Source organism: Bos mutus, chromosome 18 (assembly GCF_027580195.1).
Source record: "Bos mutus isolate GX-2022 chromosome 18, NWIPB_WYAK_1.1, whole genome shotgun sequence".
NCBI classification, from domain to species: domain Eukaryota; kingdom Metazoa; phylum Chordata; class Mammalia; order Artiodactyla; family Bovidae; genus Bos; species Bos mutus.
Genome location: NC_091634.1, coordinates 13,878,189 through 13,902,126, shown reverse-complemented (window position 1 = coordinate 13,902,126; position 23,938 = coordinate 13,878,189). Strand labels below are relative to the sequence as shown.

The window sequence follows — 23,938 nt, the reverse complement described above, 5'->3', positions numbered from 1 at the left end:
GGTGGCCAGCTTGGAGGTGGTGGCGGTGGTTTACCAAAACTTCCTGGGTACCCCTTCCTTCGCTCCGCCCTTGGGGGGTTGCGTGTGGGCGTGGGGCGCCTGGGACCGGCCAGACCAGTGGGACGCGGGGCCCCAGCTGTCTGGGGAGGCCGTCACCTGGAGAAGGCAGGCTCTTCCGGGGCTGGGACAGCTGTGGGCGGTGGGATGGCTCATAAATACCACCGTCGCACTGGTGCCCGAGACGCGCGCATGCTGGGAGCTGGCGTCCCAGAGGGTGAGCCGGGACCCGGAGGGAACCCCCAGCCCCAGCTCCCGGTTCCCGGATTGACAGTCCCCACCTGCCTCTGCCCTGGCAGGCAGGTCCTCCATGACCAGGAGATCCGAACTGAAGCGGGAGGGGAAGGGCTGGGGAGAAGGAGGTTGGGTATGCAAGCGCAGGGCCAGGAAATAGGGAGAAATTGGGGTCACTAACAGCAGGATGGGATGCTGAGATGGGGGCAGGGAGGATGGGGCTGCTCCAGGTGGGATGAAATGCTTGGTTGGTCTGGGGATGGAGTGGAGGTATTGGAGTCACAAAGATGGAAGGTTGCAGGATGGAGGAGAGGACCATGAGATCTCTGAGGGCAGGGTGGAATGCCCAGGATGGAGAGCCCCACCCCCAATCCCATTCCCAAACCTCTTGCACTGGGAGTGAACGGTGGATAAGAGCAAGGGTTCTGCAGCCAGGACCCCTGAGTTCCAGTCTCCGCTCCTTCACACTTGAGCCATGCCACTGAATCACTCCATTGCTCAACTTCCTCATCTGTGATACGGGGCTGATGATCACAGAGGCTACCAATACAGGAATGTTGTCGGGCTCCCACGAGTTCATCTATGCAAAGTGCTTAGCATCCAGTGAGGCTCAGAGGGTTTTTGTCTCTCAGTCGTGAGTGACGCTTGCTTTTGTTTTCTCTCCAGAGTCTGGATAAGCACTCCCTGTGAAGCCCTCCCTGCCATCCCCGCTGACTCCTTCCCCCATCCTCTCAGCCCCTCCTGCTGATGCCTGCAGGACCCTTTCCCTTCCCCTGCTCCCCACCTCCCCTCTACCATGTGTTCCTTTCGTCCCTGCTGGACCTGCTGCTGTCTACTCCTCTTCTTCTCCCTGGAAGTCCAGGGGTCCCCAAAGCCTCCCAGTGCTGCCCCCGAGCAAGTGCACTTGTCCTACCCAGGTAAGTGTCTGTGACCTCTCCCTGGGCATTTCCCAGTGAGGACCAGTTGGTTTGGGGGCTCTGGTATTTCACACTGATTCCTGAGGGAGTCTAGGCTGGTGGGTCTTCCTGAGCCTCAGTTGCCCACATCTGTTAAATGGGGATTATAAGCAGTAGGGTATGTGGCTGTGTGGGAAATGGTTCTGGTTCTCAGCCTATAGTAAGCATTTTCCTTGGAGGATTGGAGTTGTCATTATTCATTGTGTAACTGCTCATTGTGTTGTCACAAAATACCTTCTGGTCCTTAATCTTGGGGTGGAGGTGCAAGGGGGTAATAAGACCCTGGACTCTGGACCCTCTGCACCCAGACTTCTGGGTTCTAACCCAGCTTTGTTGCTTATCTGCCGTGTGACCTTGGGAGAGTGACTTAACCTCTCTGGCCTCAGCCTCCTCATCTGGACAGTAGGGTAATATTAGTGAGACCTCCCAGTGGAGAGTAAGTGAAATAGTAACCTGTGAAGTGGCAAATGGGAACTTGGAATGTGGCAGTGGTTCTCACATGTTTCTGTCTCAGGATGCTTTGGCACAGCTGAAAAAATTATGAGAACTTCAGAGAGCTTTAGCCTATGTGAGTTATATCCATAACAATCGCCATATCAGAAACTAAAATGGAGGCATTTAAAAATATTGATTCAATCATTAAAAATGAACAATAGTAAACCTATTCAGTAGTAAGGTAAATGACATTTTTCATGAAAAGTAACTACACTTTAAAAAAGAAAAGCAATATTGTGGGAAAATTGGCATTGACTTATTAAATCTTTTAAGGTCTCTTTAATGTCCTCTCTTATCTGTGACAGTTTCTCAGACTTTTCTGCTTTTTTGGATCCTTGACACTTTTAGGGTAGTTTCACTTAGTTCGTTATTTATTCGTTTATTTATTTGTTTGGCTGTGCTGGGTCTCCGCTGCTGCTCAGGCTTTTCTCCAGTCGCAGCGAGGAGGCTACTCTCTTGTTTCAGAACATGGGCTCTAGGGCAGGTGTGGGCTCAGAAGTTGTGGCTCTCAGTCAGTTGCCCTGTGGCGTGTGGAATCTTCCTGGGTCAGGGATCGAACCGCATCCCTTGCATTGGCTGGCAGATTCTTAACTCCTGGATCACCAGGAAGTCCTAAGGTAGTTTCTTAAAGGTTAGTTGCATTGAGAATCTGAAACCTCATGAATGAAATGGCTTTGGCATTTGCTGGATAAGTAACCTCGGACAAGGCACTTTGCCTGGAGGCCTCTGTAAACTGGAACAAAAATAAAACCCATCTCACAGGGCTGCTGTGAAAACCCAGTGAGATCATAGCTATCCTTTGTTTGGCCTACACAATAATGATATAATAACAAATATACTCTTAGAAGTGATTCAGATGGAAAACTCATTTAACCTCTTATTGACCTTAAGCTGTAGGTACTATTGTTAGTTCCATTTTACAAAAGAGTAAACTGAGGCCCAAAGCAATGAAGAGTCTCACGTCAGGTCACACAGTCTGGGATTTGAATCCAGGCAGGCTGGCTTAAGAGCCTGCCATATTTGGTCTTCAAACTGTAAATTTTGTACTAATTTTAGATACCATGAGATCTTACTAATGCCAGCAGTATTTCAGTCCACCAACAAGGGTATACTTTAGCCTTCTTTCCTCATTTGCAACTTCTTTTTCCAACATTGAGAAACCAAGCTCCCTCTATCTACAATAGACTTACTCATTTGTTCAGTGCTAGAGTAAGCATAAAGGGGTTGCTCCATGGCCTGTGGGGTCTTAGTCCCCTGACCAGAGATGAAACCTGAGTTCCCTGCATTGCAAGGCAGATTCTCAACCACTGGACCGCCAGGGAGGTCCCTGTTTTTTGATATACTTACAGCCCTCTGTTAAGTGTTTCTATTCCGTATTGACGTCCCCCTACAACCTACGTGTGTGCTAAGTCACTCCAGCTGTGTCTGACTCACTGCAACCCTATGGACTGTAGCCAGCCAGGCTCCTCTGTCCATGGGAGTTTTCAGGCAAGAATACTGGGGTGGGTTGCCATGCCCTCCTCCAGGGGGATCTTCCTGACACAGAGATCAAACTCTTACCTCTTATGTTTCCAGCATTGGCAGGGAACACTAGCAGCACCTGGGAAGCCCCGCTACAACCTAGGAAGGCTTTAATTGTTCATTTCTTGGGGTGTGTGAAGGAAAGATGAAACAGGACTATAGCTCTAGGACTCAGGGTTTTAAGAAAATGACAGACTTGAGAAGCATCCTACCCCTGCCTCTCGACTAACTACTCCATTCCCATCCCCTCTTTTTTCTACCCCTTCCCCATTCCAGCCCACGTAAGTAATCCAGCTGTTCAGTTTCTGGTGTACGTCTCTTGCACAAATAAATGAGCAGATACTTGTGTATTCTCTTACACCCTCTTACATGAAGAATAGATGCCTATAGACACTCTTTCGTACATTGCTTCTGTTAACGTTGTGTCCTGGACGTCATTCTATACTGGTTCCTAGAGTTCATCGTCTTCCTTTCCGACAGCTGTGAAGTGCTCCTGGGTACGGATGTTAGATAGTTCCTTAAGTTACGCTCCTATGTAGGGGCATGTCTGTGGTTTCCGATATTTTGCAGTTACAAACAGTGCTGCCATGAATGACCTGTGCGCGTGCCTTCTGTACACACGTTGCAGGAAAAAGAATCACCTGGTGGGCTTCCCAGGTGGCACTAATGGTAAAGAACCCGCCTGCCAAAGCAGGAGACATGAGAGATTCCATTTCAATCCCTGGATTGGGAAAATCCCCTAGAGAAGGGCATAGCAACCCACTCCGGTATTCTTGCCTGGAGAACCCCATGGGCAGAGGAGCCTGGTGGGCTGCAGTCCGTAGGGTCGTAATGAGTCAAACACTACTGAAGCGACCTAGCACTTGTGCACACACACCACATGTTATTTTTAAAACCTTGATTTTGTTGCTAATGGGGTTTGTTTATTTGCTTTTGTTTGTTTGCAAATTGACTTTTCTGGTCATGCCTTGTGGCATGAGAAATCTTAGTTCCCTCATCAGGGATTGAACCCTCGAACCCAGGCCCCCTACATTAGAAGCTGGAGTTTTAACCACTGGACCTTGACGGAGGTCCCTGGTTGCTGACATTCAAGAATTAGAAGCTATTACTTAAAAGTTTGTATGTGCTCTTGGGATATGAAAACCACTGTATAAAGATTTCGGAGAAGGCAATGGCAACCCCACTCCAGTACTCTTGTCTGGAAAATCCCATGGACAGAGGAGCCTGGTAGGCTGCAGTCCATGGGGTTGCTAAGAGTCGTGCACGACTGAGCGATTTCACTTTCACTTTTCACTTTCATACATTGGAGAAGGAAATGGCAACCCACTCCAGTGTTCTTGCCTGGAGAATCCCAGGGACAGAGGAGCCTAGTGGGCTGCCATCTATGGGGTCGCACAGAGTCGGACACAACTGAAGTGACTTAGCAGCAGTAGCACTTAGCAGTATAAAGACTTGCTCTAGAAGTTGACAGACTGGCTGGTACCAAGCCTGCTTCCTGCACGGCAGCCATCCCTAGAGCTGAACAATGGTTTCCACTCCGAAACGGCAGGCTCTACGCTCGGTCACAGACTCCACCCCTCCCTGCTGCCTTCCTCCTTACAGCTGGCCCTTGTTCCCATATATATTACCTAACTGGCCTCCAGACATTTGAGTTTACAACCCCTAAACAGTGTCATGTGTAAAGTATGTGGCACAAGCCTGCACATAGTAACACCATTTATAATAATATCCATCCACTCATGTAACCCTGACTGTACCAGACACTGTTTCAAGTGCTTTCCTCTTATTTATTCATCTAAGCCTCAAAGAACCCTATAGGGAAGATACTATTATTATCCCATTTTACCAACAAGGAAACTGAGGCTCAGAGAACTGCAGTGACTTGCCCAAGGAAAGCACAGCTTGGAAATGGTGAAGTAGGGATTGAACTTGGGAAGCTCCGGAACCTGTGTCCTTAACTCGTAAATGTTCAACAGCCTCTCACTCTCTGCACATCTCTCCCCACGTCTACCCAGGCCTCACTGCCGAACCTCCTTTGCCTCTCTCTCCAGGTGAGCCAGGCTCCATGACTGTAACCTGGACCACACGGGTCCCGGTGCCCTCTGAAGTGCAGTATGGGCTGCAGCCTTCTGGGCCCCTGCCCTTCCAGGCTCAGGGCACCTTCAGCCTCTTTGTGGATGGGGGCATTCTCCGGCGGAAGCTCTACATACACCGAGTCACCCTGCAGGGGCTGCTGCCAGGGGTCCAGTATGGTGAGAGGTGCCCTGGGGCCGGGTGTTGAAGGGCGAATGGGAGGAGAAGTGGGATGTGGGCTAACAGCTACTATTGGCAGGTGGCTCAGGCAGGCTGGTACCCTCTCTGCTTACCTGCAAGCCTATTGTATGAGACCCTGGGATGAAAACGGAAGGCTGGAGACCTGGGGTGAGGTGGTCAGAAGGGGCATGGGTTAGACCCATTCAGTCCCCCCACCAATTGAAGATGGATGGGGGTGAAGGAGACACCCTGGGGCGCTCCCCCCACCCCCCAGCCCCGGCAGACTTTGACGTTTTCCTCTCCCCTCAGTTTACCGCTGTGGCAGTGCTCAGGGCTGGAGCCGTCGCTTCCGCTTCCGGGCCTTGAAGAAGGGACCCCACTGGAGCCCGCGCCTGGCTGTGTTTGGGGACCTGGGGGCCGACAATCCGAGGGCCCTCCCCCGACTGCGCCGGGACACCCAGCAGGGCATGTACGACGCTATTCTTCATGTGGGTGAGGAGGCATCTGCTAGGTATGGGGTGGGAGGTAACGCCAGGACTGCAAGGGGCCGGGAGCCGGGGCCAGCGTGGTTCCAAAGGGACGGGGGAAGAGACTGGCTATGGGGATGCTGTCGCGGTTAACTGGGCTCCCGGGTTAAAATCAGTCTGGCACTTAGAGCTACGTGCATTGGTTTTCTCCTCTGTATTACTGTTGTAAGAGCTGAGACTAGGTTAGATTCTTCCGACTGTTGTGATGACGATACGGACGTCCCAGGGGGCGCTAGTGGTAAAGAACCTGCCTGCCAATGCAGGAGATGTAAGACACGCGGGTTCGATCCCTGGGTCAGGAAGATTCCCCTGGAGGAGGGCATGGCAACCCACTCCAGTATTCTTGTTTGGAGAATCCCATGGACAGAGGAGCCTGGCGGGCTACAGTCCACGGGGTCACAAAGAGTCGAACACAACTGAAGCGTCTTAGTACACATGCACCATGATGAAATAAGTCGACATTGACTGCCACGCTGTAGGTGCTACATAAGTGTTGGTTGTCATGATCATTTCTGCTGTGATCTGAGAGCCAGGAACCAGATGGGAGACGGAAATCGGGGCTATGATTCAAAGCTGTAGTAGACGCTGGAATCAGACTCCTGAGGTTTGATTCCTGGATCCTTAAGCTCAGCTCTGTGACCTTGAGTCAGCTCTCCACCTCCCTGGACCTCGGCTTCCCCATCTGAAACGGGGATGATAATAACATCCACTTTAGAGGGTGTTTTGAGGATTCGGCTGATCAAGCAAAACATCTGGAACACTGCCTGGTACAAAACCAGTGCCAGGGCAGACCATGCCAGTCTCAATGCTGTCATGACTCTGGGAAGGGACGAGATGGGGCTGGGGTGCTGGGGCACAGGAGACCAGCGAGGTCCTGGGTCCTGCAGGCATGTCAGGGACCAGAGGCTAAGGAGACGGTTCCAAGTGCCTAGGCACTTGGGTGTGAGGTAGGGACTGAAGATGCCTGAGCGGGAGGGGGAGCCAGGACTTGATCAACAAGGTCTCAGTTCTGGCAACAGCAGAGCTGGGTCTGGGTCTTCATCCTCTCCTCCACCCCCCACCTCCCCACCCCCACCCAGGAGACTTCGCCTACAACATGGATCAGGACAATGCACGTGTCGGAGACAGGTTCATGAAACTCATCGAACCCGTGGCTGCTAGCCTACCCTACATGACCTGCCCTGGGAATCACGAGGAACGCTAGTGAGGCCCGAGGGCTTTGGGGTGGGCGAGGGCCTGGCCGACAAAACCAGTCCTTCCTAGTGTCTCACCTTAGTTTCTCACACTGCAGCAGCTCATTGACGGACGTGAGAGGAGAGGAGATGAGGGCTGGGCTGGGAGCCAGGCTTGGCCTGATGGTGGGAAGTGGGGGGAGGGGCACCCAGACCCTCCCTCCTACCCTTTTACTTCCTTTTATCCAGCAACTTCTCCAACTACAAAGCTCGCTTCAGCATGCCGGGGAACACCGAAGGCCTGTGGTACAGGTAATCTGAGGGGGGAGCAGGGACAGTGGCCTCCCTCCCATGAAGGATGGGAGATGCAGAGGAGACCCTCACCTCTGACCCCTGCCCTTGACCCTTCCAGCTGGGATCTGGGACCCGCACACATCATCTCCCTCTCCACTGAGGTATATTTCTTCCTCCATTACGGCCGCCACCTGGTAGAGAGACAGTTTCACTGGCTGGAGAGCGACCTCCAGGTAACCTGTGGATGTCTCCCTGGGATGTGCCCCCCACCCCCTCCTCCATCACCAGCTGCCCCCTGCTCCGCCCGCCCCTCACTCTGAACCCTTCTCTGCAGAAAGCCAATAAGAACCGGGCGGTCCGGCCGTGGATCATCACCATGGGCCACCGGCCCATGTACTGCTCCAATGCTGATTTGGATGACTGTACTTGGCATGAAAGCAAGGTGAGCACCCCCTCCCAGGGAACCAGGTGCTGAAATCCAGGTCGGGGGTGAGCCTCAGCCCCTCTCCCCTCCTTGCTCATCTTGCTTAGGTTCGCAAAGGCCTCCGTGGCAAGTTCTATGGGTTGGAGGATCTTTTTTACAAATATGGTGAGTGACCCCCCTGCTCCACCCCAGGACTCTTGAGGCCCCGCCTCCCTTCTCTCCTGGATTCAGAGGCCTGAACCCCTCTTGCTTTGTCTCAGGGGTTGACCTGCAGCTGTGGGCCCATGAGCACTCATATGAACGCCTGTGGCCGATTTACAACTACCAGGTGAGGGAGGCCCCCGGGAGGGCTGAGACCCATGGGGCTGGTGGTGTCAGTGGACCCCCTCAGCCAGATCCCCGGGGGCCTGGCCGGTGTGACACACCCTCTCCACCTTGTCACTTCTCCAGGTACTTAATGGCAGCCAAGAGATGCCCTACACCCACCCTCGAGGCCCTGTCCACATCATCACAGGATCCGCCGTGAGCAGGGCGGGGTGGGGTGGGGTGGGATGTTGCCTTTGACCTCTGATCTATTGAGGGTGGCACCTGTACCAGCGTGGGTGCCTCCTCCTTTATTCAGCTGGCATCTCTTAGAGGGTTAGATGTATCTAGTAGTGTGCCCATCGCACAGATGCAGAAACAGAAGCTAAGAGTAAAATACTCCTTAGAAGTCACAGGTTCAGTAAGTGGCAGGGGCAGGGGGTGCTTGCCCAGGTCTGCTGGTCGGATCGAGAACAGAGGGCTTATTATTATCCTTGTAACTGGACTCCAGCCTTTATTCACGTTGCACCAGCTCATCCTCCACTGTATTTGGTTTTTGTGTCTCCTTGTGCTCAGTCGCAGCCAACTCTTTGTGACCCCGTGGACGGTAGCCCACCGGGCTCCTCTGTCAATGGAATTTTCTAGGCAAGAATACTGGAATGGGTTGTCATTTCCTTCTTCATTGTGTCTCCTTAGTCTCCTCCCATCTGTGACTATTCCTCCATCTTCCCTTGTCTTTCATTCTGGCCAGTTGTTTGTTTCTGTTTTTTTTTTTCCTGAATGCCCGTGGATCTGGGTTTGTCTGATACTTTCTCATGCCAAGATGCAGATTACGCGTTTGGGGCCAGAGGATCACAAGTGATGGTTGTGTCCTCAGCACATCATACCGAGGGGTCCAGGTCCTCACAGTGTCTCATTCCTGGAGGACTTTCTCTGAATCACCTGTGTAAGGATGTTCTTCCACCATCAACTTGCTGTATTTCCCTTTTGGCTGATAAACATCTTGGGGGAGATGCTTTTAGACCCTGCAAAAGTTGTTTCTCCTCCAACTTTCACCCACTATTTTCTTTTTTAAATCTGTTTGCCTGTTCCAGGTCTTAGTTGGGGCACATAGAATCTTTCTTTTCTTTTTCTTTTTTTTTCAGCTGCAGCACTTGGAATTTTTAGTTGCGGCATTTGAGCTCTTGGTTGAGGCGTGTGAATCTAGTTCCCCAACCAGGGATCAAACTCAGGATCCCTGCACTGGGAGCTCAGAGTCTTAGCCACTGGACTACCAGGGAAGTCTCCACTTACTAATGTTTGAATCCATCAGTGGGTCTTGCCTGCAACAGTGATCACTGGGGCATTCGGCTGGGAATCATCTATTTCCCTTGTTTCTCCCTGATTTATTAGTTAGCAACCTCCTGTGAGGAAGGGTTGTCCCTTCTGCCCCATTTAGTTGGTTGGTTAGTTATGGATTTGCACCAGTGTGGCCGCATGGGGAATTATTTCCTCCTGTGGGTTATAATCCAGTGCTCCTGCTACTGATGCTGCTGTGTATGGGCTCTCACTCTGGCCACTGGGAACTCTTCAGATCAGGTCCCGCATCCTTCCAAAGTGTCCCTGTCATTTTGTGGGCTCTTTCTTACTTTTTGGCTCCACAAGGTGCTCCAGGAATATCTTGTGTCCCATTCACTCTCACTCCCAGCAGCCTTGGAGTCAATCACTTCCACAAGAAGTGAGGGCTTATTTTTTAAGCTGATTTTACAAATTAGCGGTCTTCCCAGTGGTCACACATGGCTGTGAGAGTTGGACTATAAAGAAGGTGGAGCACCAAAGAATTTATGCTTTTGAACTGTGGTCCTGGAGAAGACTCTTGGGAGTCCCTTGGACAGCAAGGAGATCAAACCTGTCAATCTTAAGGGAAATCAGCCCTGAATACTCATTGGAAGGACTGATGCTGAAGCTGAAGCTCCAGTATTTTGGTCATCTGATGCCAACAGCCAACTCATTGGAAAAGTCCCTGATGCTGGGAAAGATTGAGGGCAGAAGGTGAAGAGGGCATCAGAGGATGAGATGGCTGTATGGCATCAGCAATGCAATGGACATGAACTTGGGCAAACTTCGGAAGATGGTGAGGGACAGGGAGGCCTGGCGTGCTGCAGTTCATGGGGTTGTAAAGAGTCAGACACGACTGGGTGACTAAGCAACAACACATTAGTGAGATCCAGTGAAGAAGGCTGAGCGCCAAAGAACTGATGCTTTTAAACTGTGGTGTTGGAGAAGACTCTTGAGAGTCCCTTGGACTGCAAGGAGATCCAACCAGTCCATTCTGAAGGAGATGAGCCCTGGGATTTCTTTGGAAGGACTGATGCTAAAGCTGAAACTCCAGTACTTTGGCCACCTCATGCGAAGAGTTGACTCATTGGAAAAGATTCTGATGCTGGGAGGGATTGGGGGCAGGAGGAAAAGGGGAAGACAGAGGATGAGATGGCTGGATGGCATCACTGACTCGATGGACGTGAGTCTGAGTGAACTCTGGGAGTTGGTGATGGACAGGGAGGCCTGGTGTGCTGCGATTCATGGGGTCACAAAGAGTCGGACACGACTGAGCGACTGATCTGATCTGATCTGATCTGAAGGAAGCACTTCTTGTGATAAAAATTCAGACAGGAGATGCAGCCATCCACATCCTTCTTGCTAAGTCACTTTAGTCATGTCTGACTCTTTGCGACCCCATGGACTGTAACCTGCCAAGCTCCTCTGTCCACAGGGATTCTCCAGGCAAGAATACTGGAGTGGGTTGCTATGCCCTCCTCCAGGGAATCTTCCTGACCCAAGCACCGAAGTCATGTCTCTTGTGTCTCCTGCAGTGGCAGGCAAGTTCTTTACCACTGAGTCCCACTCTCAATGGTTACGTCTCTTGGGTGGCATTTGAGAATATTTTCTGTGTATGCAAATTAGTCAGTGTCTCAATAGAGATGTATTAGTACATCACCCACTTTTCATTTTTTTTGGCTACTCTGGATTTTTGTTGCAGTGCATGGGGGGGGGGCGGTGTTGCTCAACATTGCAGCATGAAAGCTTTCTCTAGTTGCAGTGCCTAGGCTTCCCGAGTTGTGTGTCAGATGGGCTTAGTTGCCCCACAGTATGTGGGATCTTAGTTCCCTGACCAGGGATCGAACCCACATCCCCTCCAATGGGAGGCAAATTCTTAACCATTGGACCACCAGGGAAGTCCCATCACCCACTTTTTAAAAACATCTCGGATCATCTTTCATACCCTAGCAGTTCTCAGCCTTGATGCATGTTAGAATTACCTAGGGAGGTTTTAAATCTTTGATGCCCTGGCCCAACCCCAGGACAAACACCAGAAGCTGAGGGCTTGGCCTTGGTGTTGTGAACATTTAACCATTCTTGTTTCAATCTCTATTTCTGTCTCTGTCTCTCTCTCGATATGTGTGTGCACGCGTGTGTGTGTATGTGTGTGTACAGTTTCACTATCATTTGCAGATCCAGTGAAGAGTTCAGCTGCAGAAATGATGTCCTTTTATCCTTCCATCTGTGTTTCCTAAAAAAATGAGGACATTCTCTTACATCAGTACAGTATAATAGATTCAAGTAGTTAACAATTGATACTATACCATCATCCAGTCTCATTCAGATTTATCCAATTGTCCTATTCATGTCCTTGAAAGATTTTTTTTTTTTCTGCTCCAGGATCTAGTTTAAGATCATACGTTCTATTATTGTGTCTTGTTTCTTTCCCCTCCTTTAGTCAGAAACATTTTCCCTTCTTTCTGCATTCTTCAAGACTTTGAAAAATTTGAAGAGCGCAGCAGTGTTGTTTGGTAGACTCTCAGTGTGGGTTTGATTAGGTTGAAGTTACACATTTGTTATAAGAACACACAAAAGTGATACTGGTTTTGCCTGTGTGTTTGTTTTGATATTTACTTATTTGGCCTCATCAGATCTTAGTTGCCGCAGTCAGATCTTCACTGCATCATGCACGATCTTTTGTTACATACTGAGTCTCTAGTTGTGATGTGTGGGCTCAGTTGCTTTGCAGCATCCGGGGTCTTAGTTCCCTGACCAGGGATTGAATGTGCATCCCCTGCGTTGCCAGGCAGATTCTTAACCACTGGACCAGCAGGGAAGTCCCCAGTACTGTGTTCTTTTCAGTGTATCCTATGAGGAAGTGCATGGTATGTCTTTAAGCCTCGGTTTACGCATCTCTTGCACCATACTTATGATTTTCCCCTTTAAAGTTAACAAGTGTCTCCCGGAGCTACTTGGAGACTATGCAAATATCCTGCTATTCCTCATACTTTCGCCGCTACTTTGACCATCCATTGATGGTTCTTGCTTCCAGCAGTTATTACAGAGATGGCTGCAACATGGTGATTTTTCTTTCTTTTTTTTTTTTAAGCTCCCTCATCCTTCCTGCTCACATCACCTAGTTTTATACTGCAAGGATAAACACTTCCTCTCTCCCAGGCAATGATGATTTTAAAAGCTTTCTTGGAGGGTCTACTCTGCAGCGAGGGTTGAAAGCCACCGATTTCTTCTATTCTGTGAATTGCATTTTCCCCTTAACAATACATCTTCGCCATCTTTCTATACTGCCCCTCTCTGTGATGGCTACGCTCTAATTTATTTAACTGACCCTTACTGATGGGCATTTGGCTGTCTTCCAGCTCAGAGCTTTTACGGAAAATGCTTCAGTGGACAGTCTTGTACAACCACGCACTGTTGTCTAAGTCCAAGACTCGGGGCACAGAAAGCCTGGCTGGGTCAAAACACTCAGTTGTATGTGTTACCAAGGTCAAGTCTTAACCAGCTTTGTCTTCCCTGGGGGTGGCAGGATCCCACCTGGCAGGTCTTTTCTGCTCCCCAGAGGGTACTTCACCTGCCCCAGCCCTGGGGCTAAATGACTCTTTCCAGCAGGGCTGTGAGGAGCTGCTCACCCCCTTCACCCTCTTCCCGCGGCCCTGGAGCGCCCTGCGTGTGAAAGAGTACGGGTACACACGGTTGCACATCCTCAACGGGACCCATGTCCACATCCAGCAGGTGTCTGATGACCAGGTCAGTGAGCAGTGGCCCGATCACCTGCCTGAGAGAGCAGGCCCAGTGCGTTCTGGAGTCAAGTGGTTTAAAAAGTGGACTTGAGAGCTGGAGATCCTGGGTTCAAATCTTGCCTCTGCTACTTACCAGCTGGATAACCTCAAGCAACTCTGAGCCACAATTTTCCTATCTGCAAAATGGGGATGTTAATAGTTTCTGCCTCAGAGGATTGAACGAGGGTTGAATGACTTATTACATAGAAAGTGCTCAGAATGGTTTCTAAAACACGGTCAGTTCTAAAGGGATTTATCAACATGAAGCAGGGGAAGGAAAAAGTAGGTGGGAGGCAGGCAGAGGGAAACCAATATGATGTGTGTGCAACCCCACAGACTGTAGCCCGCCAGGCTCCTCTGCCCATGGGGTTTCCCAGGCAAGAATACTGGAGTGGGTTGCCATTTCCTACTTCAGGGGACCTTCCCGACCCAGGGATCAAACCCGAGTTTCTTGTGCCTCTTGCATTAGCAAGTGAAAACTTTACCACTTGTGCCATCTAGAAAGCCCCATGGCTTAAGCTTAGATGGACCCATATAATCATGGCTTACCTTTCTGTATTTTTTCCATTGTAATTTTAAAATAGCACTAATAACTATGATTGATTGAACACTATTGTGCACCAAACCCTGAGCTCAATGCCTTATATTTAGTCCCTTTAATCACCACAATAATACTATGGGGCACATTTTATTTCCATTTTACAGCTAAGAGAACAGAGGCTCAGAGAGGGCAAGTAATTTTCCCAGGATTGCACAGCCAGAGGTTACAGAAACGACCACAAAGACCATATTCTTTTTACGATAAGTAGCTACCATTTATTGTGTGGCCCATACAGGGTCAGGCACTTGTGTGTATTATCTATTCAGTTCTCCCCACTTTTTATTGGGTTGGCCAAAAAGTTCATTGGGCTTTTTCTAAACATCTTAATGAAAACCGCAAACAAACTTTCCGGCCAACCCAAACACAATAGAATATGGAAGTCAGGCTCAGAGTTGGATCATGTGCTGTAGGCCACAGAGGGTGGCTTTGCTGGCATATAAAGTGAGTTTTGTCTCACTCTGGGGTTTGTGCTCTAATAGTAACAGCCTACACTTACCCAGTCCTTTCCATGTGCCAGGCTCCCTTTTAAGCCTTTTCCAAATACCTCACTTAATTCTAACAGTATCTATGATGTGCGTACTACATCCTCTCTTTCCAGATGAGGAAAACTGAGGCTCAGAGAGGTCTAGCCACTTGTTCAAAGTCACACAGCTTATCAGTGACAGAGCTGGGATCTGAACCCAGGCCACTTGGCCCCAGAATCTGGGCTTTCAGCCCTCATTTCCTCCTTTTTTTTTTTGTCCCTTGCAGGATGGGAAGATTGTGGACGATGTCTGGGTGGTGAGACCCCTGCTTGGCCGGATGATGTACCTCTAGGAATGGAGACAGCTCTCATCAGGAACCCCAGGCCTTGCTGCCAGGCCCTAGAAGGGAGTCGGGGCGGGCCTTGACTCCTCTGCCGTCCTTGGCACCACGGAGGGTGGATGCAGCCCCGAGAGAGCTGGAGCAGCTCTCACCTCCCAGAGAGCTGGGGGTCCCAGCCTGCTGGGTTGGGAGAGCAGGTGTATGTACAGGGAGAGTGAAGCAAGACAGGTCATGGGTGGCACCGTCCTGCCCTCCTGCATAGCACTGATTGGGCGGAGTGTCCACAGGGCCTCGGGAATAAAGAGGCTTATGGCCGTGTCTCCCTGGACTCTGAACTTCTGCTGGTGATGGCCTCCTCTGGGCTGTCTCCTCCTGCCTACCTAGCAAAGGCCCTTACTAGCCCCAAGTCAGCAGGGTGGGCACAGCTGTCATGACACCACTGTCCAGCAGGTGGCGCCAGCGACTTTCTCTTCCAGGCCGGCCCTCCGTGCCAATCCTGTCTGGCTCCAAGAGCCCAAGGGGAGCTAGCCAGTGTGGTCCGTGCCTCAGTCTCCCAGCCTGCCACCGAGTTATCCTGGAAGCGGGCAAGTGTTAACACTCCAAACTGCCAGCTGGGACAGACCTGCTGTTTTCCTCCCTTTAAAAATTTCCCCCTCCTTCTGTTTCGCCTCTTCCTTTTCTGTAGTCGATCGTTATTTATTGAGTGCCTATTATGTGCCAGGACCTGTTCTCCATGCAGTGAACAGCGCAGAGATGTCTGCCCTCATGGAGCTGAAATTCTATCCAGGGTGTCAGACAGCAAGCACCATAGATAAGTAAAGCACATAACAGGGTAAATGGTGATGAAGCACACAGCAAAGGCAGGAAGGGGATGGAAAGTCACGGGAGGGGACAGTGGCAGTTTTCACGAGGATGGTCAGGAGACCTCACTGAGAGGGTGATATTTAGGTCTGAAGGAGGAGTCACATGGGCAGAGCGGTCCAGGCAGAGGAACAGCCAGTGCAAAGGCTGTGGGGCAGAAACACATCAGAGCATCAGTGGAGACACCAGGGTGATGGAGCCAGAGTAAGAGGAAGAGTAGGGATGAAAACAGAGAAGTGACAAGGGCAGATCACATGGGACATTGTGGGTCACAAGGCGGTCTCTGTCCTTTATCCTGAGTGACATGGAGCCACAGGAGAGTTCTGAGCTGGTGATGGGCAGGACCTGACTCCAGAAGTCTTAGGCAAAGGCTGGACTCTGGCCTCAAGGATGAGGGCTCTCCTGAGTGAAGCCAGTGAGTTCCTAGCTCTGCAGGCTGACAGCACATCGCTTCGTCCATTGCGGTTTCAGCCTCCTCAGATCTTTTTCCCACCCAGCACCCACTCTGCCCAAGGCTCTTTGCAGCGTTTTTTTTTAGGTTTTTTTTTTTTAATGTCTTGGCTCTATTTATTTACCTTTATTTTAGTCAGTACTTGCTGGCTGCACAGCATGTGGTATCTTAGTGCCCTGTTGTTTAGTCACTAAGTCATGTCTGACTCTTTGCAACCCCATGGACTAGTCCACCAGGCTCCTCTGTCCATGGGATTTCCCAGGCAAGAATACTGGAGTAGGTTGCCATTTCCTTCTCCAGGGGATCTTCCCCACCCAGGGATTGAACCCCTATCTCCTGTATTGGCAGGTGGATTATTTACTGTTGAGCCACCAGGGAAGGCCTTAGTTCCCTGACTAGGGATAGAACCCGCACCCTGGGCAGTGGAAGTAGGGAGTCTCAAACCCTGGACGGCCAGGGAATTCCCTCCTTGCACTTTCTTGAGCACCAAGCTCTCTCTCACTGTCAGCCCCCGGCCCTGTGCACTGGCTCTTCAGCCTGTGAGTGCCCTCCCTCCGCTCATTCGGGGCTGCATCTGCTCAGCCTCAGGGCTCGGCCTTCCCCGACAACCCCAGCTAAAGGGTCACAGTCACACTCTGTCTCATCCTGTTTTACTTCATGTCCAACTCTTAGCATTCTGCTATTTGCTCATCGACTGATCGATTACCCTGTTCACTGTCAGTTTGCCTCGCTGGGCTGGGGGCCATCTGTGAGGGTGGAGACCAAGGCCATCTTGTTCATTCATGGGTCCCTTACCTCCACCAATTCCTCCCAGACCCCTTCTCAGGCTGAGTGGGGGCCCTGCCCAGTCTGGACTGTCACTGTCTGGGGGTGGGTCTGTCTCCCCCACTGGGCTGTCAACCCCACAAGGGCGATGCTCAGGGCTCACTCCAGCGCAGCCCAGCACTAGATAAATTCTTGAGGTTAATAAATACTTGTGCCTTAATGAAGGCTGCCACGTGTCAGGCTCCAGCCAGGGAATGCCAGGGACAGAGATGAAGCAGCCCAGTAAGATCCTCTGGGAGCCCGAGGGCCGGCAGGGAAATGTGGTTACACAATACGGATGACAAGCAGCAAGAGAACGCCACAGAGGGAGGCACCAAGCCCATCGAGTGACCAGTGGGGCAGTCACTCATTGCACGCTGTGACCAAAGACTGAGTTGATGTCCGTGTAGGTCTGGCATGTTCCGTTGGCCTGGCACTGACCACCAGGCAGAAACCGGGTTCGAATCTCCGTTCTGCCACATCCTGTGGGGTGTGGAATCGCCAGCCCTCTCTGAACCTCTATTTCTTCACCTGTAACAAAAGGGTGATTGTACTTTGTGGGGTGTCCTTGGGATTAAATGAGGTTGAAAGCCTTGGTGTTGTCCCTGACTCCTCTTTTTCTCTCATCCCAGGTTTAATTAGGTAGTAAACACTGTTGGCTTTTTTTTCTGACTGATCAACATGTGGGATCTTAGTTCCCCGAGCAGGGATTGAACCCGAACACCCCCACGTTGGAAGCATGGCGTCTTCACCATTGGACCACCAGGGAAATCCCCTGGCTTTGACTTTTAAAATCTATCTAGAATTCGTTTTTCCCCTCCCACCTACAAGACTCCCACCCTTGTCCTGTCACCTGGCCCCCCTGGTCTCCCCCGCTTCCCCACCCCCACCGTCCCCACTCCATAGTCTGTTCCCTACATACATTCCTATGGTCACTGGAGTTGGGGAGCCAGAGCTCTCCCCATAGCCCACCCCAATCAGCTTACTGCCTTCACCTCCCTGTGCTCATCTCCCACCACTTGCCCCTTGCCACTCTGCTCCAGCCCCGTGCGTGTATGCATGCTAAGTCCCTTCAGTCGTGTCTGACTCTGCAACGCTATGGGCCATAGCCCTCCAGACTCTTCTGTCCATGGGATTCTCTGGCAAGAATACTAGAGTGGGTTGCCATGCCCTCCTCCAGGGGATCTTGCTGACCCAGGGATCAAACCCGTATCCCTTCTGTCTCCTAAAGTGGTAGGCGAGTTCTTTATCACTAGCGCCGCCTGGGAGGCTGGCCTCAAATAGATCAGGTCACCCTCTCACATTTGCAGGGCTTGTTCCTCTCCCTGGGAGGCTGCCCCCAGGGATCTGCCTGGCTCCATCCCTGCCCTCCTTCAGGTCTCTTCTCTAATCTCACCCTTTTGGTCCCTCTTGGACCGCCTTGTCAAAACCAGCATCCTCAGCCCCCTCCTCCCATCCCCTTTCCCTGCTTTCTTTTCTTTCTTTTTTGGCCACACCATGCAACTTGCAAGATCTCAGTTCCCTGACTAGGAACTGAACCCAGGCCATAGCAGTGAAAACCTGAAATCCTAACCACTAGGCCAGCAGAGAACTCTCCCTACTTTATTTTCCTTCAGAGCACTCAGACACTGACCTATATGGATAGATGTTTAATCATTTATTCTTTTTTTAAATATCTGTTTATCTATTTTTCTGTTCTGGGTCTTAGTTGTGGTATGTGTATCTAGTTCCCTGACCAGGAATCAAACCCAGGCCTCCTGCATTGGGAGAGCAGTCTTAGCCAGATCACCAAGTAAGTCCCTAACCATTTATTCTTTACCTCCTCCTTCAGAATGTGAGCTTCCAGGGTGCAGGGTTTTCTGCTGGTTCTGTTTACCCCTGCAGCCCCAGCACGTGATTCACAGTAGTTGCTCAACAAACATTGGTTGAAGGAAGGAAGGAAGGCAGCAAAAATACAGGTAAATTTCAATCACGGCACCTGATGCTGAGGGAGCAGGTGAATGACAGAAATGATAGTGATTTCGGTGAATCAGATAAAGTTGCTCAGCCCTAGGGGCTGCCACGGCTGGGTACGTAGGACATAAGGCATGCACGGCTCATTGCAACACTGTGACGTGTGACCCACACAGGAAGTGACAGGTTGCAAGCCGGAGACCCTGAGGCTTCAAGCCTTGCAAAGCTTGAGCAAGGCTCAAGTTACACAGATGTCTGCCTGGCAGGTGGGGGCAGGGAGGGAGGTGTAGGGAGGTTGAATGGGAAGGGGGCTGTGAGTGCTCCCAAAAAGGACATCAGGGCCTGGAAAGCTCCTGGGATGTCTGGTTGTGGGGTGGGGGGGGGCACTATGGAGAGATTAGAAGGAGGAAGCTGCAGGTCTCTAGATTCAGTCATTGACAAATATTTTAATTAATAAAGTCCTGCATTGCTTAAATCAGCCAGACATGGTTTCTGTGGATTGCAAGAACCACGCGAGACTTCTCTGGTGGTTCAATAGTAAGGACTCCACACTTCCAATGCAGAGGGCGGGAGTTCAGTCCCTGGGCAGGAAAGTTCCACATGCCACATGGCATAGCCAAAAAAACAAGAACAAAAACAAAAAACAACTATGCACCTACTATGATCACGTGCTGGAGACATGGTGGTGGCCCTTGTGAAGCCTGACTTCTACTGGAGGGAGGGGTGTAGAGAAGAAATCATGAAAACCAAAATGGCATCACAGGACAGTTCCAGATGGTGATCAGCACTGTGAAGAAAATACACTGAAATTAACATGTGGGAATGGAAAGAGTGCTTTCGATGTGGTATCCAGGGAAGGCCTCTCTGAAGAGGTGACATTTGAGCCAGAGGACAGGGAGTCGGTCAAAGTACAGACCTGGAAGAGTGATCCAGGCAGAGGGACCAGCAGGTGCAAAGGCCCTGAGGCAGGACTGAGCCTGTGTGTTTGAGAAACAGCCACGAGTTTTTTTAATAATTACATGTATTTATTTTTAATTGGAGGATAATTGTTCTACAATATCGTGTTAGTTTCTGCCAAACATCAACATGAATCAGCCATAGGTCTCCTCCCATCACGATGAGTTTTGACAGATGTGTATTCCCGTGAAACCACCATCAAAATCAAGAATCAGAACATTTCTGCACCCCAAAGCGTCCCCCATAACTGCAGTTAATGCTTCCCTGTCTCTCTCAGCTTCAGGCAGCAACTCATCTGCTCTTTGTCACTATAGATTTGCTTTTCCTGGAATGCTCTGAGTGGAACTGTACACAGTTGGCTACAGTCCTGCATCCTTCAACTCAACCAACCACGGATGGAAAATATCCAGAAAAAAAATTCCAGAAAGTTCCAAAAAGCAAACCTCGAATTTGCTGGATCCTGGCAGCTATTTCCATAGCATTTACAACTATTTACATAGTATTTACACTGTATTAGTTACTACAAGTAATCCAGGGATGATTTAAAGTAAAACATACCAGGGGACTACCCTAGTGGTCCAGTGGCTAAGACTCCACTCTCCCAATGCAGGAGGCCCAGCTTCAAACCCTGGTTGGGGGACTAGATCCCATATGCCACAACCAAGACGCAATACAGCCTAAATATAGTTTCCCAGATGGCTCAGTGGTAAAGAATCCCCCAGCAATGCAGGAGACACAGTTTCGATCCCTGGGTCAGGAAGATGCCCTGGAGGAGGAAATAGCAAGCCACTCCAGTATTCTTGCCTGGGAAATCCCATGGACAGAGGAGCCTGGTGGGCCTCAGTCCACAGGGTCATGCTGCTGCTGCTACTAAGTTGCTTCAGTCGTGTCCGACTCTGCGGCCCCATAGATGGCAGCCCACCAGGCTCCGCTATCCCTGGGATTCTCCAGTTAAGAACACTGGAGTGGGTTACCATTTCTTTGTCCAATGCATGAAAGTGAAAAGTGAAAGTGAAGTTGCTCAGTTGCGTCTGACTCTTCGAGAGCTCATGGACTGCAGCCTACCAGGCTCCTCCATCCATGGGATTTTCCAGGCAAGAGGACTGGAGTGGGTTGCCATTGCCTTCTCCCCATAGGGTCATAAAGAGTTCTAAATAGAATTTTTAAAATAAGGTATACATACAGGAGAGTGTATGTAGGTTATAATGCGAATACTATACTGTTTTATACAAGGGACTTGAACATCTGTGGGGATCCCCAGGGGTCCTGGAATCAATCCTCCATGGGTCTGGAGAGAGGACTGTAGTATCTTTTGAGGCCGGCTGTTTTCACCCAGACTAATACATTTGCAGTTCGTCCAAGCTGTCCTCCTTATCACGAATTCCTTCCTTTTCGTTGCTGAACCACCCAGTACATCTATGTTCTATGGAATGAATGTACTGCAGTGTGTTTATCTGTTTACCAGTTGATGGATGTTTGGGATTGTTCCCAGTTCAGGGTGATGATGAAAACGGCTCTGAACATTCCTGCACAAGTCATTGTGCGAATACATGTTTTCACTTCTTTTGATAAACACCTAGAGTTGGGTCACGGGGACCTGTGTCTTTTGCCATCTTTCATGGCTGTCTAGGTGCAACCTGTGACATATTTTGAGTTCTACTCAGCATCTTATTTTATGTTTATTATTTAATTGTTCATGGGTTTATTTTCTATCTCTCAAGCATTTGTTCTCTGAAAAAGAAAAAAAATGGTTAGGAGCCTAGATCCTGCAGCCAGGCTGCCTGTGTGACTTTGGAGAAGTTACTTAACCTCTCTGTGCTTCACTTTGCACACTTGTAGAAAGAAAATAGCAATAGTGCATAGGGCTGTTGTGGGGATTAAATGAAGTAGTATATGTGAAGGGCTTAGCACAGGGCCCCTGGTAGCTCAGAGGTTAAAGTGTCTGCCTGGAATGCAGGAGATCCGGATTCGATCCCTGGGTCGGGAAGATCCCCTGGAGAAGGAAATGGCAACCCACTCCAGTACTCTTGCCTGGAGAATCCCATGGAGGGAGAAGCCTGGTAGGCTATAGTCCATGGAGTCGCAAAGAGTTGGAGCCTGGTAGGCTACAGTCCATGGGGTCCCAAAGAGTTGGACACGACTGAGTGACTTCACTTTCACTTTCTTTAGCACAGGGCCAGCTACACAGATAATTCTCCATACGTGTTTTCAGTTATCATTATGCTTGGCACGCAGAAGGCAATGAATGTATTTACTGAATGAATTTGAGCCGTCTTTAAGAGCATCAGCTTTGAAGTCAGACTTCCTGTCTAAAATTCCACCAAAGCTGCTTACAAGTGAGGGGACTTTGTCCCACTTCCTACCCTACCTCCATGTCTCAGTTTCCTAAGTCTGTTAACAGGGGCTAAGGATCCCATCCTACAGATATGTGGTGAGGTTTAGAGAAGATGATAAAGAGTCTACAGGGCATCTGGCATAGCAAGCAGTGAAAAAAAACTAGAAGCAACTTAAATGTGCAAGAATAGGGGAATTGTTCAGTACAGATCAACAATTAACAAACAATAGTGAGGGACTTCCCTGGTGGTTTAATCGCTAAGAATCTGAGCTCCCAATGCAGGGGACTCAGGTTCAATCCTTGGCCAAGGAACTAGATCGCCCATGCCACAACTGAGAGTTCACAGGCTCTAAGATTTTGTTGTTGCTAAGTCACTTCAGTCGTGTCTGACTCTGTGCGACCCCATAGACAGCAGCCCACCAGGCTCCCCTGTCCCTGGGATTCTCCAGGCAAGAACACTGAAGTGGGTTGCCATTTCCTTCTCCAATGCATGAAAGTGAAAAGTGAAAGTGAAGTCGTTCAGTCGTGTCCGACCCTCAGCGACCCCATGGACTGCAGCCCACCAGGCTCCTCCGCCCATGGGATTTTCCAGGCAAGAGTACTGGAGTAGGGTGCCATCGCCTTCTCCGGCATCCCACACGCAGGTGCAGTCAAATACATAAATAAATATTGTTAAAATGGTGATTAAAAAATTCCTTTTTTAACCTCAGTGAAAGTTGCTCAGTCATGCCTGACTCTTTGCGACCCCGTGGACTATAGAGTCCATGGAATTTTCCAGGCCAGAATGCAGGAGTGGATAGCCATTCCCTTCTCCAGGGGATCGTCCCAACCCAGGGATTAAACCCAGGTCTCCCGCATTGAAGGCAGATTCTTTACCAGCTGAGCCACAAGGGAAGCCCAGTAAGACTGGAGTGGGTAGCCTATCCCTTCTCCAGGGGATCTTCCCGACTCAAAAATTGAGCCGGGGTCTTCTGCATAGCAGGTGGATTCTTTACCAGCTGAGCTACCAGGGAAGCAGCACGACTTTCAACCTCATGGCTTGTGGTATCTTAGTTCCCCAACCAGGGATTGAACCTGCACCCTTGTCAGTGAAAGCACGGAGTCCTAATGACTCCACGGCCAGGGAATTCCCCCCAAATTCTTTCTAAAATAACACTGGAGATGAATATCTTCACCTATACTCCTTTGTGTATATATTTTCCTTTAATAATTCCTAGAATTAAAATTGCTGTTTGTCGTTGTGTAGTCACTAAGTTGTGTCTGACTCTTTTGTGACCCTGTGGACTGTAGCCTACCAGGCTCCTCTGTCCATGGGATTCTCCCGGCAAGAACACTGGAGTGGGTAGCCATTTCTTTCTCCAGGGGATCTTCCTGACCCAGGGACTGAACCTGTCTCCTGCATTAGCAGGCAGGTTCTTTACCACTTGTTAAGCCTCTGGATGAATATTGTCAAAACCTGTCCAGGATTATAGTCCTACATGTGGGATATAAGAGTGGTTGTTATCTTATATTCTCATCAGCACTGATTATAATATAAATAAATATTTTTGTGAGAGACCAAAAAAGATCTTTTGTTAAGAGTCTGATATCCATTTTATTAATTTATTGTTCACCAATTCTGTTTTTCCTTATTGTCTGTATTTTCAAATTTTTGTTCACATTCTTTGCTTACTTTTCTGTTGTATACTCACCTTTCTTATTGATTTGTAAATGCTCTTTACATATAAAGGGCAGAAAGCTTTGTTTGCCATCTATATATTGTCACTGATCTTTTTTTCTCTGATGTACTGAAATTTATCACTTTTATGAGGCCAAATCCGCTTCACTCTTCTCATCTGTT

At 49.8% G+C, this 23,938-nt stretch overlaps 1 protein-coding gene across 1 annotated transcript; it reads left to right on the top strand.

Moving 5' to 3' along the window:
• Positions 1–985: 985 nt before the first annotated feature.
• ACP7 (acid phosphatase 7, tartrate resistant (putative)) lies at positions 986–15,443 on the top strand. Its single transcript, XM_005890546.2, has 12 exons — positions 986–1,208; positions 5,315–5,515; positions 5,826–6,008; positions 7,123–7,246; positions 7,465–7,527; positions 7,628–7,742; positions 7,844–7,951; positions 8,041–8,098; positions 8,194–8,261; positions 8,384–8,455; positions 13,163–13,300; positions 14,684–15,443. Exons 1-12 carry the CDS (start codon positions 1,088–1,090, stop codon positions 14,747–14,749), a joined length of 1,317 nt encoding a protein of 438 aa, XP_005890608.1. The 5' UTR covers positions 986–1,087; the 3' UTR covers positions 14,750–15,443.
• The last annotated feature ends 8,495 nt before the right edge of the window (positions 15,444–23,938 follow it).